Genomic DNA, 22,198 nt, shown 5'->3' with positions numbered 1-22,198 from the left:
TATTTCCTTTAAAATTAATCCTTAGGAAAATAAATTATATTGGTGTGATGCTCGTACCGACAAGATAGAAAGAATTGACCTTGAGAGTGGAGGGAATCGGGAGATTGTGCTGTCAGGGAGCAATGTGGATATGTTTTCAGTCGCGGTGTTTGGAGCTTACATCTACTGGTCTGACAGGTAATTTATTTTTCATAAGTATTTGAGTCTCAAAATGTTATTTCAGTGCCAGGTGCTTCACCTTTCTAGGATTAGCCATTCCTTAGCAAGGTCACAGAAAGGATCGCAGAAAGCTATGCAATTTCCAAAGAAAGGGCATTTCTGATACTGAAAGCTAAAGCGTATCAGTGTCATAGATGAGAAAAGGTTTCTTTACCTTCTGTAAGGCGAACTCTCCGCTGCCCTTCAGTCATTTGTTTGGTGTTAATTAGTTGAGGATTGTTGATGAGACATCTTCAACTTTTTTGGCAGAGCACATGCAAATGGCTCTATTAGAAGAGGCCACAAGAATGAGGCCACGGATGCTGTGACCATGAGGACTGGCCTTGGAATAAACCTGAAGGAAGTGAAAGTCTTTAATAGAGCACGAGAGAAAGGTTGGCTGTTCTTAAGGATGCTATTAATTGTTTTAATATCACCTACTTTTTATGTATATTAAAGCATACCAAAAGTTAAGTAATCACTGGTTTTATCTCCACTCTTTACTTTTGAAGTATTTTTTTTTAAGCTAAAAGTAATGTACTAGAGAAAACATATAGTACGAATTCTACTAAAATTCTTCTGAGTGTTTTAAGGAGAAAATTGAAAACCAAAACACTTCCTGTCATTCCCGGTTTGTTCGTTTTGGGTTTTGTTTGGTTGGGGTTTTTTTGGGTTGTTTTTTTTTTTTTTTTAGAAAAAGAAAAAACAGTGTTAGGAATGAGAGTGACCTTGAACTGTGCATTTAAGAGCAATAATCTCTGGTAGTCTTGGATTTCTATTGGAAAGCAAACCAGTTTATTTTTTTTTTCACACCTAGAAATTCCTAGCCTCCGTGTCTCAAATATTTATTTTCTGAAATTACTTGGGTTTGAGTCCTAGGTTTTTTTGTGTGGGAAGAGACCTTATAAATTATCCAATTTCCATTATATTTAATTTATTTTGTGAATTCAAGAGACAAAACTTATCATATACTCTCAGTGATTTACAGTATTGATGGTTAAATTTTATTCTCTACTACCTGACTAAGAATAATCTTGCTTCTAGCTGTCTTTTACCTCCTAAATTTCTGGTTTTGGAGAGACCTTGAAAAACTTGTTTCGGTGGGCAAAGGTGGTTAGAAGTCTACCAAAAATGATGATGATTTCCTCAGAACAAACTGCTACCACTCAATCCAGACAAAATTTCCTATAAATGTCTTCAAAAGAGAGAAAAAGAAAATGCTTCTATAACAGAAGATAAATTTTTAATACAAATATATGTCTGGTGTTGGTAGTGCTCAAAAGTTGCTTTAATCACAGCATTACATACCCGAAGATCCTGTTTGTTTTATGTACATCTTTCCTAAATAACCACATTAAATGTGACTTGTAAAAGAAATTTGCATTTTGAAAGAAAACATCTTTAACAATCAATAAGAAAAGCTGTCTATTTTTTTTCTAAAGGAAATTTTAAATAGTTTTGAAAAAAAAATCATGTTGCAAACATATGCATATTAATTTTGCTAAGAATTCCTGCATGTAATTTCAGAGTACTCTGGGCATCATATTTTGTGGATACAAATAAAATCCACACAAAAACCTATCAATTCTTTTAATTAGGCTACAAATAGTTAATGTCTGCTTGCTTGGAAGGGCTTTATTATAGAATTAGGAAAATAGAACAATTGGATAAAAAATGCTTCTTTGAATGTAATGATTTTGTTTATAGCTTTAAAGATTCGATCACATGAACAATAGAAGAAATGGTTACTGAGCCTACAAATCTTTTGATGTTAGTTTGAAAAACATTACTGAATGATTTTTTAATACGTTTTTCAAATTTTACTAGGGTACAAATGGTTAATGTCTTTGGGAGGGGCTGTCAGTGAGCCAGAAGGACAAAAGGGAAAAAACAGGTGAAAAATACTTTTGGAATGTTTTTCTATATCACACTATTATATATATTTTTTAAGTTAATCGAACTAGAAGTAGTTAACATTGTTTTAAAAACTTGTAATTAGCTAGCTTCCTGAACTTTTATTATTAGAACAAACAGACAAAACCCCAAACAAAAAAACCAACCACCCAACCAAAACCCCAAGAACCTGTGCTGATTGTGATAAACGCTTTTTTTTCAAACACCTGTTTTACCCTTTCTGATGAGCCAGTCCTGCAGTGCTATTCACAAGCAGATTCCTATCTTTCAGTGCTATTTGCTGTGTGTGCGAGGATATGTCCTAAGTACACGGGGTTTAGAATTGGCAAGTTTTAAAGATCTTTACAGCTGGTGACCTGTGGAAGCATTGACGTTTTCAGAGAGATTTTAGAAGCTCGAGGTTCTCTTTCATGTATTTTCCCTTTCTCTTCTTGACCTCTCATCCTTCCAAACAGATATTAACTTTTCTAGCCTAATATAACTTTAAAAGAATCTTTAAAACAAACCAAATCCAAAAAATGTATCCAGCTAAATCTTCAAGTGTTTTTACATGACTATAGAGGAATATGTCTCATGTATTTTTGCCTAGGAACACAAAAATGCAATGTTTCTAATTTTAACAGCAAGTTAACTCTCATCCCCCATTATTTTTTCTTAAAAGTGTCTTCAGCTTGAAAAGTAGCAGTTCGAAAATACAATCAATGGTACTTTCAGATACTACATATTCCCTGACAATTATTACGGTTTTCTACCTGAAAACAGTCTATTTAAAATATTTTCTTCTCCTTTACTATGTGGAAGACTTTCAGAAACAGGGAGATGGCTATGTTGAAAGAGCTGAGTTGTTACATGGAAAGTGCTGTCAGAAACAGAAAATAAATTATCTAAACAAACTATAATAATAGTTCATACATAGTCCAAAAATGACAAAGGAAAATAGCTCCTAATTATTGACAATTACTATAATTTTAAATATTGCTTGCAACAAGTGTAGTTTAAGTCACTGTAGTTACTAATTTGGAGATGATTTCTTAATGGTATACGTTTTTCAGGGAGTGAGTTTTTAAAGTCAGGTTTTAAAGGAAATTAGAACAAAATGTTAGGGAAATGTCTTCATTAAAAACAGGGAACTGGATTGACACAGTTTTGTACCTGTCAAGATATATGTTTTCATTTTGATAGAAATTGTCTAAAAACAGTACTGTGTTCTCATGGTATCTAAATTAGACTTTTTTGACAGTAACAGGTGTTTTAAAAAAAAAAAGAAAACTTTCGAAGCACTTGAAACAGTCTTTAGCTGATTATGGAGAAATAACCCATTTTACCACTTTCTATTAATAACATATGCACTCTCATGGATTGGAAAGAACATTAACTATTTTTCCTCACTAACTGTATTCATTAAAATTGTCTTTGGGTTGTGGTTAAAGTTACGTTCTTAACTGTCTTGACCATTGTTTTATTGGGAATATTGTAGAAACAGTTTTAAGAGAAGAATTCTTAGAGTACATAAAATTTTGGTTTGATTTAAGTTAGCTAAATGTAATGTTACAAAAGATAGATTTATTTATTTTTCTGTACAGGTACTAATGTTTGTGCCAAGAATAATGGTGGATGTCATCAACTTTGCCTTTATCGAGGAAATGCACACAGAACATGTGCTTGTGCGCATGGCTATCTTGCAGAAGATGGAATTACTTGCCTGAGACATGACGGTTACCTGTTGTACTCGGGAAGGACAATACTTAAGAGTATACATCTTTCAGATGAAACCAACTTAAATTCCCCAGTAAGGCCATATGAAAATCCAGAGTACTTCAAAAATGTGATAGCTCTTGCTTTTGACTACAGTCTGAAAGGAAGAGGTACGAATCGCATATTCTTCAGCGATGCACACTTTGGAAATATACAAGTAATTAAAGACAACTGGGCTGGCAGAAAAGTGCTAATTGAAAGTAAGTAAAAAAAATTATTTCCCAAAATACATATTTTATTTCAATAAAATTTATTAAGGGAAAAGTTGATGATTGCTTGACTTTATAAAGGAAAAAAGTCAATAAAGTTTTGCCGTGCTTAAGTATATGACACAATTATTGTAACTTATTTCTATAAGATACATTTAAACATTATTTTTAGAATTACAACTTCAAAATAATTTGTTTTATAACAGTCTTACGATGTGTGAAGCACATTACTAGAAAATAGAAGCGATAATGACAGTGCTTAATTTTTATTACTGTGGTTTTAAGGAGCTTTACTGTCGAAACAAAACCTCATTGTGCAATACCTAGAAATGAAAAAAGTCTCCTTATCCCACAGACCTACTGGTTGTTTATTTTTCTAGTTAGTGGGATGAGATACCTCTGCTGAGATAACAGTTCCTCAGTATGAAATATTAGCATGTCCAGTTGACTCATCTTTCTTGTAAGGAGCACAAGAAAAGTGGCTTGTGCTGAGTGACAATCCATGGCAAATTTCAGCCCACAAAATTGTCTATTTTAAGAGAGGCTCACTCAGCAGCTTCGCGCGCTTACTATGCCTTCATTCGCCACACTAGTAGGAGGAGTTGTATGAAGCTTGACATTTTCTTAGCCTCTGAAAACTTGAAGCCTGACACTGCTATCAAGGAATTGACGCCAGTATCATCAGCAAAGTCTTCATGACAAGACACAAAACATATTTTGCAGCTCAGTAAAATCTTCTGGGGATTTGGCACTGAAATCTTTATCAACAAAGGCTAACATAACTTTAGGTGTACATAAAAAGTTATCATGGCTTGTCATGGTAAAATTAGAATTCAAGGAAAATCTGAATTGCGGATATGTAAGAAATATATCCTTAATTCTACACATCACAAAATCCATGCTACAAAAATACGTATTCTAAAAACTTCTCCTATCTTTCATTTCTGTTCCAATTTAATTGTTCTTAAATAAGCAATAAACCTTATTCATCTGTAGTCAGATACCAGATGCACGTATTTACTATGTTTCTTCTCTTCCTTGTAATTTTTGAGTACTGTCTGGTTTTTTGGGAGGCCACAGTTTGTTTCGGTAACTGTTTTCCAAAATGTCTGAAGGGCTGTATAGCTTTTGCTCCATATGTTGTGGGCAATTCCCCTCTGAATTTCTGATGTCGTATGTCCTTCTGCCTATGGTAGTGCTACATTTAGCTATTGGTTAGGGTCAAACAGTTTAATAACAAGACCAAAGAAAATGATTAGGAAAAATGGAAGTACATTTGATGTGGGACGTATCACCCTTTGCTGTTGCATGGTAATGGAAATATTTTCAGAAAAGAAGGAAGTTAAACAGCTGCAAACTGACGAAATATTATTCTACAACTGACACTGATAATTGAATCATCGTGTACCTCTGCACTGTGCTTCTGGGAAGGTATTTGTGGTCATGAAAACTGTTGACAGTAATGAATGGAAAAGATTTTTCAAATATGATACAAGGCTTTTTTTTTTTTTTTTTACTTTGAGTTTTTATGTGTGCATATTTTAGAGGAATTAATGATAATGTATTAAGATATGCTAAAGAGAAACTAAGCAATGTTGTCGGATGTTCGCATTGCTCCCAGGAAAGCATTAAAACCTAGGGATTCAGAGGTGATGTTAGCCACACAACAGACACAAACAGCTCCCAGAAATATGCAGTGGTGACATACAAGCACTATTTTAACTCTGGTGCTATAGGAAGAGATTAAAAGTATAATATGAAAAGCCACTGGAAATTTTTACATTTAAAACAGACAAAGAGAAGAAAGAAATACTGGTAAAGCACCAATGCAGATACAAATTGGTTTTTTTTTAAACAGAACAATAAAATATTCCTCATTACTTTATAATAGGTTGTTGTACAAGAGCTAAAGACGTTCCATAAAGCATAGTTGAGAATTATACTTTTAAGAAATTGTTAAGAAGTGTTTCTACTTGTACTCTTAATATGCCCGATTTCATTTTTCATTAGCAGAGTCAGCACTCTGAATAATTGAATGTCAGATGAAATTTTCTATCCTTGCAAAAAATTTACCGTATATTCTTGGGATGTGTATGTTAACAATGATGGTTTTTTCCTAGAAATGCTTCAGTTGTTTTTTCATTGTAAATGAGAAGGGATATCACATCCCAGTATGTGTTAGTTTATTGTTCTCCTTCATCTGTATTAAACCCCTTTTCTTTATGTTGAGTCATTCATTTTAAACTGGTATTTTTGTACTACATATCCTTCCTTTCCACAGCCTGCACATTATTTTCCTCTCACTGTAAACAGGAAACAGTTCATGAAGCTGCTTGATATAATGGAAGTATTTGACCAACAGTGATACCTATAAAGGAAAAAGCAGTGGTAAGACTGGTTCACAGCAGTGATTCCATTCACTGGAAGGTGTAAAATTCTAAACTTTACTGATTTCAAAGTTAACTATATGTGATTACACAGAAATTAGGAAATGGAGTACAGCTGAGAGATTTTAGTAATAGTGTTTCATTGCAGGATTAAAAATTAACATCTTTGACATTCATTTTGCTATGTTTTCCTCCAAAATTATCAGTACACATCTGTAGCAAGTTTGTCTTTGTTAGGAAGAGTTTCAAAACCACAACGGAAAGATCTAATGTGGTTCTAAAAATTCTACAAACCCCTTTATACGTCATTAAGTTGAAGTCTACAAATCCTGTAAATCTTCACTTAGTATTTGACTCCAATAGTGAAAATGGAGTACTTTATATACAAGACGCTATTGTCCCAGACTTTTAGTTCACCGAGTGTAGATCTCATAAAGAATCCACTAGCTGATGGCTTTCTACCTCACTGAAATCAGATACGCCACTCAAATCTAACACATTATTGAACTTTTCTGCACACTAAAAACAGAGTTAAGATATGTAAAGAGCCCTTTATTAAACAGGTTTCCAGTTCACTAAAAACAGATTTACAACTCACAAGCAACCCATTATCTAATATGTTTTTAGCTCACTGAGAACAGATTTACTACCCAGAAACAACCCATTATCTAACATGTTTCCAGTTCACTGAAAACAGATTTACAACCCATACGCAAGCTATTATCTAACATAGTTCCGACTCACTGAATATTGATTTAGAATTCATAAACAACCCATTATCTGACAAATTTTCACCTCACTGAACAGATTTGCAACTCATAAACAACCCATTAGCTAACACATTTTCGGCTCAGGGAAAGTAGATTTACAGCATATAAACAACTTTATCTAACTTGTTCCAGTTCACTAAAAATGGATTCAAAACTCACCAAGAACCCAGTACCCGATAGGGTACTGTCTTCAGCAGGGAGAAACAATAACAACAACAAAAAAACCCAGCGTAGCATGTGCATAGTAAGCCATAGCCTAAACCTTTATTTTTTGTGCAGTGTGGTTCTTTGTGGGGTGAAATCTTTCTTTGCCCTGAACTCTACTGGCGAAAAGAGCATTGTTTCCTTTGGTCACTCAGTAGGGGCTTTTTCTTTCGTATTTCTATAAGTAATTTTATGGGATTAATCTTTCTTGATTGCCAATTTTTAAAAATTTATGCTCTTCTTGGCTGTGATTTCCCACAAATATTCTTTTCGGTGATGGATTATCTAATCATTCGTTATCATTCATGATTTTGTTGCTATAGCATCGTGTACAGTTTAATCCAGTCTGCAGACATTTTTAGAATTACCTTACCAATGTACCAATGCCTATTTTAAATATGTTGTGACATGACTACCATCTGTATCAGGTTTTGATCTCAGTCTTTCCTCACAAAAAGAGCGTAAGAGGTTATATTTTATTGTCTTTCTTGCTTTAAGTACACACTTAAGTATCAGGCTATGTAGGAGTGAGTAGGTACTTACTGCGTGGTTCCGCCCACCCACTAATTCTGTTTTAACTTTCCACATTTTAGCTGTAAGCTGTAAAGGTCAGCCTTGCAGTTCACTTTGCATAGGTTAAACCGCATCTGCTTCTAACCTGTAACCTAAGCCAGCTGCACAGGTGTGTACTTCTGTACCCTGTCGTGTTGTAAAAGCTTCGTGAACCTGTTAAGGCAAAATATTTGAGAACCTTGATGACGTTGCTATTCTTCATTGTCAATGATAGTCCTTTGTACAACAAAAAGTCACAGGGATTATATTTGGAAAATTCATGCTATATATATGCACTTTCTCTGCTCTTCCAGTTTGAGGGATGGCGCAGGATTCACTCTGCAAAAAGGAGTATTTTTTCATTTCACATAAGCTTTCTGGCGCTTTAGATTGCGAGAGCCAGCGCCTCGACAAACCAAATCCTAGGGCGGTATTCCAGACAAGATCCAGAGAAATTGCATACAGTTTGGAAGTTGTTTTTCATTTCATTTTACTCCCTCATGACCTGTAGTCTTTGTAGAAAATAGAAAGAAGGCATTAAATACAAAAGGAGATAGAGCAGGTAAAACATTTATATGGAAGTGACACTGAGTTTAAATCAATATATTGGGGTGACCATCTCCAAATAATCTTTACAATTTCTGTTCAGCCCTCCCAGTAGTAGACCTTCTAACTGTTGCAAGTCTCTCCGGGAGAATTTGTTACTGAAAACCAAGGTTAAAATGAGGTAATGGAGCAGAACAGAAAGAATGAACAGGAATCGGTAGCAGTTAAAGGCAGAGGGTTATGTAGGGAGGTGTGTGGAAATTGTACGTGTTCAAAATTGCTACAGGTTACCGGTTCCATTTGGAACAACAGAGTCTATTCTACTCTCAGAGGGAGCCCAGGGGAGAATTTTATTCTTATTTTCTTTGCCGTTAATTACTTCTGGACAGAACAACACTATTATTTCAAACTTCTGAACCAGTTTCTGTAGTATTCAAACTGGAAGCCATTTCAAAGGCACTCTGATAAGTATGTATGATATAAAAAGATATATATATGATATAAAAAGATCTGTATATCTCTTTTATCTATATAGAGAGATATAGAGATATAGATATATAGATATATATAGATTATAGATATATATATCTAAATAGACCTATCTTCCATCTTCAAGTAATTTAAAAGTAGATTGAAAACGCCTGGAATTCGAAATGTTGCAACAGAAGCAAGCATCTATTTGATATATGCGATTTTTAATATTATATGCTTATCCCCTCTCAGACCACATCTCCCATTGCCTGTTGTTTGTTTTGTCAACTGACAAACCGCGAGTTGACTTTATGTTTAATGATGTGATGATCTCAAGTGAGATTTCTTCTGCAGGGAATTAGAGGTCTCAGTTTGACCCAGAGAAAGTCAGTGAAAGATAGTATATTATTCACAAAGTAGATTTTTTTATGTTATAATGGAGCAAGCAACTAATGGGAGCCTTAATTAAATTAAAATAAGGAAGACCCGCATGCTAAACTTCTTGTTTCCCATTACACGTAAGATGATTACTGCTGTGGATTGACCCGTTAAGCAAAACATATATTCTATTGGATGGGATAAACGTATGGTGTTTTTTCTTCTATGACATCCAAAATTAAGCCCTAATTTGCAAACCGTCTGCTAAACTTCTGCACTTTACTTTGACATCCTTCCTTCTCTGCCTGCCTACAAGCAGCGTGCCAGAGGAGCGTCTGTTTTCCTTCTTCCTTCCTGGTGAACATGACATTGTGGATCAGCAGCTCTGAAAAAGCCTAAAATTTCTGTCAACTGAGAACGGAGAGAAGACCATCTTAAACCATCTCTCTGATAAACCATCTGTGTGAGCTATCTTTCATCCCAGTAAAAATGCAAATTAAGATTAGCTTTAGACAGTGGACGATGTGCTAGTTGATGATTAATTTACAGTGGGAAACAAGATGCTGCCTCGTAGCATTTCTGGAGATTGCTTTTGGTTTTCCTAACTTGTTTAAAAGCTTACGTTTATGCAAGGAAGACTTTTTTTTTTTTTTTTTTTTTTTTTTTTAAAAAACGAGTCTCAGTTCCTGAGCTAATAGCGCGGTCTCCTTTTTTTATCACAGGTAGAAGTTTGAGGTAATATATTCATTAACCAAAGCCTGCCTCAGTCTATCTGTAGAAAAGCAGTGCAGCGTTCAAGGCGGTTTAATGTAGTGGCACAACACTAGAAAGGAGAGCAATTGAAGAAGTTAGAAACTTAAGAAGAGAGAAGGGAAGGGAAAAAAAAAAAAAAGGAGGAGGAAAGGCAAAAGAAAGCAAAGGAGAAAAAGGAGAAAGCGTTAAGATGAGGTGCTTTCAGTGAGCTGCTTTTCTTCCTAACTTTGTAAACAGTAGCACTGAGACATTTTGCCAGTGTCTTTCACAGCACAAAAGGAAGTGTTATGTGGAAAAACGCTGCTTCTGTTTTGAACTTTAGGTGCTGGTGTCTACAGGAGGCAAAAATCTTTTCACTGCTAACGTAGTGTGTCAGATCCTGTGATGTATTGTAAGGCTTTTTACAGTCTGAATCTTTTAAAGGTGTTCCAATGTGCGCTACTATTCTTTCTAACTAAATGGGTCCAATTTAACTGTCAAAAAGGCATTTATGTTCCCATTTCTCTTACGGAGCATTAAATTTGGTATATTGTGTGAGGTCCCTTTAGTTTTGGAGCTTTCTTCTCCAGGAAAGAAATTTTTAATCTGTTAAAAATAAATACTTTAATGTTGTTGCTTTTCGTTTCATAAATGAATTAGATTTGTTATAAGTGAGTGTGTTGGAATATAGGGCCCGTGGTTTTTAGATTCATTTTAATTGTGTTTGTTGGAATATAGGTCCAGTGATTTTTACTCTTTAAAGGAGGGAAAGTGAGAGGCTATTGTTAAGTCTAGGACACTTAAGTATTAAAAACCAAAATTTATAATTACAACTGCTGCCTTATGAGTGAAAACCAAACGGTCTGGTTTATCCTCTATTTATTTCTGGATGTGGCTGCATCTTATGATTAATGGATCAAGTTTATGAGCTGTTCAGTAAATAACTGTTACTATAGGTGGATAAAGTTTACTAACTTTATATTAAGCAGTTGTTATTCTAGAAATGCGTGTTCCTGCGGATTTCACGCTTTGTTTAGCTGTTGCTGGTTTGAAACTCTGAAATGTATTCATGGCGGGAGCTGGCATCCTCTGATCTTTCCGTTCAGTGTGTCCCGAGCATTCCCAGCCTCAGTGTTCAGCAAAGGTGCTTCTGTCTGTTAAACTTGAGATTATTCATGAAGAATTAATATTGTTTGTGACTGCTTCAACTTTCCACATTGCCCTTAAATTTTTATTGATGTAAATATCTGCTGAAGTAAGTTTTTACATCAGCAGCTGTGGCTTAGTTGCATAAAATGCAAAACTATTTGGTGACTTGTCAGGAAAAAGCTCTACAGAAGAACATTTCTTGACATTTCTCCTTTGTTTTATTCTAAAGAGGAATGTAATCCAGCAAATATTAATAGGTTATTAGGCTGTTCTGCCCTTAATGTTTCTAATATCTCTATACCGTTTGGTTTTACTTTAACAATAATAAGAAAAATGTGTGATTATATGTATTTATTAGAAGACTGACTTAATCTTAGCATAGGCACCCTAATGGTAATAGTAATTTGTATTGATTTAGAGGAGGTTTTTTTGAGAGTCTACATGTAAGGCATGAAAAGATAATGCGGGCTCTTGTAATTAGGAAAAAAATTCTTCCACGTTGTGGAATTCTTCAACTGTTGAGATTTTAAAAAACTTAATAAAAGGCTTCCATCTCTATGTGCTGCCTTCCCATTCTAAAAGTCTTTCTGCTTTTAAAGCCTCTTTTACGTGGATACTTTTAACTATTTTGAACTTATGATATTATAACACCTGTTAACTAGTAATAATATATTGAACTATACTCAGAGGGTTACAGTTTACAGTTATACAAAATACTATTGTTTTTCTAATTTGTTGAGTTCCCTATATTTCCTTAAGTATATCATGTATCATTAATCCTTTGTTATGTTATTCCCCACTGACCGCGAGACAGTCCCTAAACCTAATCAAGGAGTAAATTATATCTAGGATAATAGAGGACAGAATATTGTAAATTTACATTTCTGTTGATGTGGGTTTCTTCAGCGAGCTGTCAGAGAATAACTACGGATGGGCTATATCCATTGTTGCAAAAAAAAAAAAAAAAAAAAGTAATTGGAGGTAGATATAGATTTCCTCAAAGAAAGTTGCTGGCTATTTTTTCGCTCGTGAGGGAAAAAGGTGAAGTCATTATTTGAAGAAATATTATGGTCCACAAGAATGTAGACATAGGATTAAATACATAATTGCTGTATTTCGTAACATAAACCAGACTTGACTTTAAAAAGCTGATTATCACGGCAAATTATGATGATACTATCTACTATGGCTTGACTAGTCTGTTTTTTAAATGCTGTTAACTGGGAGCCAAAAATGCATATATATGCATATATGGGCAGGGCATAGTTCTGGAACAGGCTTACTGCTTTCAAAGTCACTTTTTCCCTCATTTGAACAAGTCAATTCCTTGTTCCGTGTATATTCAGGTAAAAAGGACCAAAAAGTTAGTGGTGGTATTTCTGTTCTCTCACTGTGAGCTTCTGAGCTCATTTGTTTGATCCAGAAGTGAGCTAAGCTGCAAAGCGAAATGTACAAAAACCACCAGTGTGGATAGGTGACTGATTAAAAAAAAAAACAAAACTAAAAACTAAAAAAAACCTAAAAAATCTAAAATTTGAAATGCTGCTATTAATTATCTCTTTCTTGGCATAAAAATTTTAGAGAGCTTTGCCTGAATAACTGAAAATTGTTATGAGAGTGAATAACGTATTTCTGTCAGTCTCCGTAATGACTTTGAAAACCAACAAAATGTTCCAGAAACACTGTACGACTTACTGATTGATCCTGTCAGGATCAGCTTTTCCTTCTGGTATGTCTGTCCTGTTTACATTATCGGCACTCTCTAAGTGACAACCTCCCACTGAGTGAGCGTGCAGGTATTCTCTCCGAGGCCCAGCTTCCCGTGCCTTGCCCGGCTCCAGGGTGGGCTGTACCAGGGCTGTCCCACGGGTACGCTGGACCAGTAGCTAATGCACTTCACTGCACGGAAGTAGCATCCGTCTATCATACGCTATTCAGGTGGGTGGTGAGTTCATGTAAGTGTGATTAAAGTCGTCGACCTTTTGGAAGAAGTGAGATTTCAGTATTGTACTTTCTAAAAAAAAAAAAAAAAAAAAAAAAAGAAAGGGTGTTGTTTTTTTGTGGATTCTAAAATGAATTATCTCTTTAGATTGTTCCCAACGAATGTTCATGCTTTCCAATACTGGCTACCGCAGCGCGTTTGAAGGAATAATAAGGTTACATCCATGGAGATATTTATAGTGCCTTGAACTTAAGCTGGTTGTTGCCTTGAGGAACCCAAAGCCTTTGTTTATCCTATTTATTAAATTTAATAATTTTTAATGTGTAATAGCATAGAGCAAGGTTTTATATGTAGGAGATACAGAAAATTATACAGATGTTTGCTGATTTATGGTATAATTTTAGCAAAATTTACATGTGCTCTAACATAAAATAATATTCTTAGGCTAAATATGGTAATAAAATAATTGTTTCTTACGGTTCAGAGTTGTTTATGCCATATTTGGTATTTAAGATTTCTCTTAGAATATATGATGGATTTGTTTTACATGTGACTGACAGAAGCAATTAAGAAATTAAATCGCCCTCTAATTTTTGAGACCAATGGAACTCGTTTTGCTTTTTTTTTTTTTTATTACAACTTATTATTGTTTTAGGACTTTTGTTAAGCAGAAAGACTTCCTGCTTTATGGCTACTTGAAGAGCAAAGTGGAAGAGTAAAGAATTATTTAAAGTTGTAATTGTGCAGTCAGTTAGAAATGTGAACTATAAACCCTTTTCTTCAGGTGCTTTATTGCTTGTGAGGCATTCTTTTCACCTCAGATCAAGTGGTGACCGCCTGTTATCTAGCACCATAATCGTCAACAAAGAGATTGACAGAAAGCACTGTCGTGTCCTGTGGCCGGTCTGGTGTACCAATTGACGGGTGGTATCCCGAAAGGTAAATTGTGAAAGCCAATCCACAGAATCAGTAAAGATCAAGCAGGTGTTTAATGTTACGTACTGAACATTAAAGCCAAAGTTCTGATATCAAAGTGCTGTTTATGCTCAATTTTATTACTTTGATGGCTTGTCAGTATTAAAAAAATTATGATGTTGACAGTTGTTCTCGCTTTACAACTTTGCTAAAGAAAAGGAGTGTGTAAGAATATGAAATCAAAGGGAAAAGGTAACTGAACTGATGCAGTTCTTGTCAAAACCGGGTAAGTTTTGACTGTAAACTTTCCAGAGAATTTTAAAAGTAGACGATAGGAGATAAAAATCTTGGAAACGGAGAAATAATATATATGTTACATCATATATACATTACTTGGCAACAACTATTAGATAATTTAAGCTTTATGAATTTAGTATTTTTATTTTGTATTTGCAATAATGAGGGAGCTCTAGTCTGCGTTCTTCAGTTATTGATTTGTTGCTTGTCTGTTCCCTGGGAAAGTCAGATGAAGATCAGCATGACAATATTTATAGGCTGCGTCTCATCTGTGGGATGCAATCCATCTTCGTTAAGTTCAGTAAAAGTGATAGATAGCATTTGGCAACGTAATGATGTGATCACTCTACCATTGCCTTTGTAAATCATAAGCTGTTGCATTCTCTTGTGTAGATATTTAATCAGTTATACACCCCATTACTGATTTAATTCAGAATGTCAGTGGCAGGTGAATAATGTGAGTATTTGTATATTAATATCATATTGTATTAATGTTCCTTTCATTTAAGTATGCTATTCATGTGAAAATCATAAACTGTTGCTTCATGGCTAGAATAAATTTAATCAGTGCTGTAGGCATCTAATGCCATCAGTGTTTTAATTCAGTATGTCAGTGAAACAAATGTGTTTCTTTTCATTTCCAGTTTCTTTATGCTTTACTAATTCAGAATATTATATGATGCTGTGAAACTATGAAGCTGAGAGTAAACAAATTGCTAATTTTCATCCTGTCAGTAGATTTTGGGACTGAATCCCCCAATTGTAGCACCAAATTGGATGAGTATATGTTTCTGATGTATTTGAAAGTAACTGAATATCTAATGAGAAATTAGCTTGGAAAAAAAAAATGCTCTAGAATATTCTTTAAGGATGCGTGAAATAAGTAAATATAAAATAATATCAATGCAAACTGGTAATGACATAATACTAGAATGCAGTTGCTTGGGAATCTTCTCCAGTGTCTTGTCTTTGGCAATACGAAGTTGCTAGAAGGTTTTAGTTTCAACGAACCACCTGAAAGTGGCTAGAGGACCATTTCTAGGTATGCTTGTGTCCTCAGTTGGCACCTGTATTAGCATTGATAAAAGGATTTATATGAATTTGGGGATTCTTCACTAACCTCAAAACCAGTTTATTGTAACCTAGAAACAATATAAACTAACAAAAAATATTCTATTAATATAATTTATTATACTGAAGATTTGCCTGGGTAGTGTAGTGGTGGTACTTCATCCAGCTCCTACTACATGCTAGTAAGAATAAAGTTAGCTGTAATTTCCGTTGTAAGAATTTATCTAAATCTTGGATCGCTGTAGCACCTACTCTCTAGGTCTTATGCCATTGACTTTAAAACCACCTTACTCACAGATTTCTAGAAGTTCTAAATGATTCTCCTCTGTGTTGGTGGCGTTCTCAATTACATAAGTAAGGAACATGATAAAACTAAAGGGTTATTGGCAAATAAAAGAGTGTTTGGTGTTAATCCTTCAGAATTTATACTTTTGGTGCAGCTAAGCAGACACACTTGGTATGTGTTTGCAGCAGACAACAGAACATAAGTATGTATGGCAAGGTTTTCCAAAACTGCACATTTTAGATATTTTGTTAAAACAAGAGGAAACTGCATTTTTCATCTGTATGCTAGAAGTTTGCTTGTCTCCATACATGGCATAACTTTCCATGACTCCGTTTTCTCAAAATTTAGAGATTTCCATTTTATAAATAGTAGTTTTGAATGAAACCTTCTGTCACACGTTACAGACCCTGATAGGGAGTTGCAGTATGATGTGTTAATCCAGTTCAAGAATGTGAAGCTGTACTTTCTGATTCCTGTAGAAAAAAATGAGTTCTTCTCTTAAGTATAGAAATTACAAGTAAACCTACATCTTGTATTTGAAGAGCACTTTCATCGTTCCAGTTGTGTTCTAGTTCATCACATCTAGCTGTGGCAGGAACAACAAACAACATCATTATCTTTTGTCTACTACAGAAGAGTTTTAGGCGATGTTGTATAAACAGTTTGCTTTCAAATTTCTTGACAGATTCAGACAAGGAACAAAACTGAAGTTGATAAAAATTCAAGAGGTTACATGAGGGAATTGCAATTTATTTTTTTATAGTCATCTTTCAAATGAAGAGCAGCATTTGCAACAAATCTTAGCGAAATCCTCATGTCCAGAGGACTGTGTCTTTCACCACAAGACAAAGACTTGATGACATTTTTCTAAAAACTTCCATAATAAAGATGAGGAAACACTTGAAATTCACAGATATGAAAGGTAAAACCAGGGCAATAAATGCTCTGATGGCTTGTTCATTACAAACAAAGTGTAGAATTGGTCAGAAAATGTCAATACATCTTCTGTCATTTCTTAATAGAGTACCCTGAGCTGGAAGGGACCCACAAGGATCATTGAGACCAATTCCTGACTCCGCACAGGGAAGCCTAAGAGTTAAACCATATATCTAAGAGCTTTGTTCAAATTATATTCTAAGAGTGTTGATTTTAGTAAATTGGGATTCATCATATAATTAAAATAGAAATTAGTAAATTAAGTTAGAATTGTATTCCTGACTCTTTATTTTAACATTTACCACTCTTACTGAGTTTTCTTTTAATTTCACAGTTAGTGGAAGATTTGCAAGAAGTGTCCCAGACGTAGATCAGAGCCCATGTCTAAACTGCACAGATTTCTGCCCCTGGGAATGATCCGTGGGCCCAGACGAGGGAGTGGGGTGGTTCATGTACACAGTGCTTGGCCTGGTGCCACTAGGATGATTTGGGCTGTCTGGGTTTTCTTTGAATCCTATGCCGTGTTTCTTTGGCTCTAAGATATCATCATTTTTTTAGGATTTCTTCTGTCTCATGCTGCCTAAAATTGTGTGCTGGCTGTATGTCAGTCCTAAGGGTGATATTTTGATCATAGAGTCACAGAATGGTTAGGTTGGAAGGAACCTTAAAGATCATCCAATTCCAACGCCCTGCCCTGGGCAGGGACACCTCCCACTAGACCAGGCTGCTCAAAACCACATCCAGCTTTTTTGCATGTCCTGATGCATGGTGTGAGAAAGTTAAGGTGTGTTTGAGGTGTAGAGATTTTAGTATTTGGAAGGTCTCTGTAGGCAAAAGGAACAAAACCTCATGTGGTCTTGTTTATACTCCCAAAAGAAAATTTTTTTCTGAAAGAGCAGCAAATTTTTTGCCAGAAGAATACCTCCATTACATCTCAGGAGGAATTAGTTGTTTCATTCCAGAAGGTAGCCCTGGTGTAATGCAATGTTCATGTGGTGTGGGTGCTCGGGGGTGCAAGACCCAAGAATGAATTGATTTTCTCAGTTCGTAGTACAGACAGACATACCCAGAAGCTGCAGAAACCATAGCTGATAATGAGCCTGCGTTCAGGCAGGTTCTAACTGGTTTTAAAATACTTCAGTAGGTGTTTGCCCATGTCTGTCATGGTGGTTGAAGGAACTGCTTATCTTTGATTTTTAGTTGGTGATTTCTGAAATAAAAAATAAAACCTTTGCGAAATCTCAATACATTTTTGTTGCTTCAAATTCAAAATAAACTAATAAGACAACTAAATATTGCGTTTAAAGAAGGAATACTTATAACTCATTCACCTTTTTGAAAACTAGAATTCTTATCTGAAGGGTCATCTTTGCAACGGTCAGTAGAATTTTTTGAAATTTCAAGTTGCCTTCAATGCGACTTTAAAGTTAAACCCAGTCACTTTCTTGAGTTGCTTGTAAGTGAGCCGAATATGTCTCTTTTTATAAATTCTCCTTTGTAAGCAGGAAAACCCATTTTTGATATATTCACCTCCCTTTAATTTATTTTTTTCTGTTCTTTCTTCTTTAAGACAAGTTACTGAGACTTTTCGACAGATATATCATGAAAATGTACTCAGAAGATCTCCAAATGCTTTAGAAAGAGAAATATAAAAAGCTGATAAATAATTATTTGTCTTATAGTTTTGATTTATTGGCCTCACTTTTGATTTAGTGTTAGCACTTTCGGTGTGATCAAACATATTTCTCTTCTGTGTATATGAATTGCATGCTAAAAATTACATCTTCCAGCTAGCTGAATGTAAATTGTAATAACTAGCGTAGTGTAATCCTTATTATATTTCTAGGTTTTTGCCTTCTGTAGTTCATTAATAAGCTGCATGAACCTTCTGGTCCAAAAGTATTTGTTTCTAACAAAATAATAAGTGAAGTAATCAACGTACATTTCTGTAGTAATTCAAAAATAATGGTAGGACATAATTACTTCTATTTCTCACAGTCTGTCACTTTTATGTATTGGAATCAGATTCAATTTATCTTTTCTGGACATTAAATATATGTTTTAGCTGCTTATTAATATTTGCCTTTGTTTCTAGCTCACGATTTTTCATAGAGAATGGAAGTGTGTGGTATTGTGGCTTATTAAAACGATGTATCGATGCTGAGACCTTCAGAGTTTGTCTTTTTTCAGTATTTTTCAGGCGTTTAAAAAAAATCAACTATAGTTAATAACAAAAGGACACCTTGATCCCTATTAATGTAATTTGTATCTGTGTTAGAAAATATATCGAAAGATAATGCTAAATAATACAAGTAATTAGAGAAAACATGCCTGAGACTTGGCTTACATGATGTTTGAAGTTGTGACTAAATTATTGCTGTCTTGAATAAATGGTTATTATTTCTAATGTATTATCTGGGGACGCTGTAGTAAAAATATTAATTTAATGAGCATTACAGTTTACAAATATAGTCCAGGGTTATTAATGATGATCTTGCCCTCTATGTTTTTTTTTATTTAAATTTATAAAAAACCAATAAGCCTTTTATTCCAATTAAAACCTAAACAGGTGAAATGATAAAAGAACTGACAGTCAATAGGCTGAATTACTCTGTGATTCTGCAGGATCAACTTCAAGGAAAAAGAAGAACAAATGTCTTGTTAGAAGGAGTTTTATTTGCTCTGTCCATAACCATGTCTTCCAGATGTTGGGTCAGTGGAGGGACTTGCTTACCATAGAGCTTGGGACACTCTCTATTGGACCAGTTCAACCACATCCTCCATCACAAGACACACTGTTGACCAGAGACGTCGAGGAGCTTTCAACCGGGAAGCAGTAATAACAATGTCTGAAGATGATCATCCACATGTGCTAGCTCTAGACGAATGTCAAAAGTATGTATTATATCTTTCTTACCAGATTTTAATTTTTGCCTGATGTCAAAGACACAGCACCACTTCTTTATTTCACAGTCAACTAATATTGTTGAACTCCGTGAAGGTTAAGTAGATTTCTTGGTTTAGGAGACAAATGTTAGTACTAACTTTTTAAAGCAATTGCAGAATTAAGATATTTTATATATGTTTTTATCAGCAGCCTGGTCTAGCGGGAGGTGTCCCTGCCCAGGGCAGGGGGGTTGGAACTAGATGATCTTGAAGGTCCCTTCCAACTGGAACCATTCTGTGATTCTGTGATATTTGAGATCAAATAATCATTATATTTTCATGGAATATTAAAAAAAATTTGTGCTTGTTTCAAGAAAAGTGAGCTAAATGTAGATTATAAAGAGCAATCAGTTTACTAATTTATTTTGTCAGACATATTACTCTCATTGTTTAAATAAAATCAAAATGAATTTAAGCCTTTATGAAGAGGAATCTGAGTTTCTTGTGTGGCAAACTGATAGGCCCATGTGTCTATCGCAAAGATCAGTGTTTTATAAAATTATATAACAAGAGATGTACATTTATGGAGCTTGTGGACAACATCCTGGAAAGCAGCCTAACTTAGTTCCCTTCTTGCCACTCTCAAGAAAACTGTATTTCCTAGTAAGCTTTATATTTCTACTTCAGCCTTTTGCTAATAAGCGTCTTAAAATTCAAGTTACTACTTCTTCCACTGTCGTCTTTGTTAATTCTGGAAGAAAAGCAACCTGATGTTTCTGCTTCTTTTAATTATCTCCCCTTTGGGAAGGCTAGGCTACATTTCTGCCTTATTATGTTCTATTTTTAATTTGTGATAGCTGAATGTACGATGTTGCATGGGTAGTTATTTCCATGTGTGACTTCACGTACAGTTTATGCAAATGAGGAGTATATACTGTATTGTGAAATATGATTTATCTAGATGTCATAAATCAACTAAATACCGGTGAAGACTGCAGTGACAGAATGCGCGGGTTCCGATCAGTGTATGAATTACAGCCACAGCTCATTTTGTCCACCCTTGTTTAACCGTAGCAAGGGGCCGATTGTGCCTCTTGTAGAGCATATTAAGGTCACTTGATTCCCCATTATCATCCTTCTACGTACCACTCCTTTGGTCTGTATCACTGTTCTAATATGGGAAAAGCTGCAGTTTACTTTCACTGTTAGAAATTGCTAATAAACACATTAGCCGAATTAAGTTTATATTGCTAAGCATCTTATATCTATCTGTAATGGTATATTAGTGTAGAGACATGATCAGAATTGAACAGACCTGTGAAGAGCAAAAATATCTGTACTTGTGTACAAGTTAATGAAGTGTGATACTGCTAGATAATTTATAGGATGTTGGCTATCGCATTTTCTTATTCCACATTGATTATCACAATTACTTATAGATGCCATTTGCAATTGTCTACGAAGACATATGTTTTTTCTGTTGCTCATTTCGTAGAGAATTAAATTATAAAATGTATCTCATGGTTTTGTTTGTTATTTTGATTTTAATACAGCTTAATGTTTTGGACTAACTGGAACGAGCAGCTTCCAAGCATCATGAGATCTACCCTCTCGGGCAAAAATGCACAGGTTATCATTAGTACAGATATTCTGACACCAAATGGACTTACCATTGATCATAGGGCGGAGAAACTTTACTTTTCAGATGGCAGCCTGGGAAAAATTGAGCGGTGTGAATACGATGGATCACAAAGATATGTAAGTAAAACAAAAATCCCAAACATATTCGTTGTAAATCTGCTTTTTTGCATTTTTTAGCATCTTTAAAATGAAAATGCTACGGAAAGATCATTAGTTCCCTGAGTTTCTCCTAATATTAGTTGTATATTAGATTTAAAACTGAAAACACTTCTGAGCTACAAGTAATGCTGCGTTAACACATTGCGGTTTCTGGATGGTCTGGAGATGCAGACCCTTACCACAAAATCTATTTCCCATGGGTTTTGAGCCTGAAGCATCACCGTCCTAAATGATCTATATCAGCTTGAAAAAATTCTAGAACTTCAGTAGACGAGGTAGAGAAATATTCTGCTTTACATAGGCTGATTATAATTTTCCTTCCAGCGCCAAACTTTTCTGAATGCACTAGAATTTCTTTGTGCAATGTTTGAGTGTTACTCTACAACTCTGTTTTTTTTTCTTTTCTACCTATTTGTTTTCAGATACATTCAACTGCACTCCATTACTCTTTTATCATAATACCCTTTGGTCCTTGAATGCTCTCTTAGTTTCAGCTGGAGTAGACCTTTTGCTTGGCATATGCAGAAGGCATTTGATGTGTGCTCATGATTTTGTTGCATGTTTAGCTCTATGTTTCTCATATTTCATGAAGTCTTCCTTTTGGGGATTTGGTACCTCCCAAAGTGCATGATAAAATAAATGAAGGACGTGTTCTGGCTTGTATTTTCAATAACCAGCTCTACAAGATAATGTTTAGTACATTAGGGCACTTTCATAGCTATTAATGTTAAAAAAGTTCCTTCATATACTGTATAAAAGCTTTGAAATCTTTCTGGATCTTAAATAGGAATTACGTGGGG

General features: G+C 34.8%; 1 protein-coding gene across 11 annotated transcripts in view; it reads left to right on the top strand.

Moving 5' to 3' along the window:
- The window catches only part of LRP1B (LDL receptor related protein 1B), a 743,839-nt gene that overhangs the window by 564,056 nt on the left and 157,585 nt on the right, over positions 1 to 22,198 (top strand). For all 11 annotated transcript variants that reach the window (XM_074595863.1, XM_074595857.1, XM_074595859.1 and 8 more), the window contains 5 exons: positions 26 to 177; positions 469 to 593; positions 3,696 to 4,067; positions 19,418 to 19,607; positions 21,152 to 21,356. In XM_074595863.1, the coding sequence (XP_074451964.1) occupies positions 26 to 177; positions 469 to 593; positions 3,696 to 4,067; positions 19,418 to 19,607; positions 21,152 to 21,356 (1,044 nt within the window). The remainder of the gene's footprint in view (positions 1 to 25; positions 178 to 468; positions 594 to 3,695; positions 4,068 to 19,417; positions 19,608 to 21,151; positions 21,357 to 22,198) is intronic.

This window comes from Larus michahellis, chromosome 7 (genome assembly GCF_964199755.1).
Source record: "Larus michahellis chromosome 7, bLarMic1.1, whole genome shotgun sequence".
In the NCBI taxonomy this organism is placed as follows: domain Eukaryota; kingdom Metazoa; phylum Chordata; class Aves; order Charadriiformes; family Laridae; genus Larus; species Larus michahellis.
This window is presented reverse-complemented; position numbering and strand designations above follow the sequence as displayed.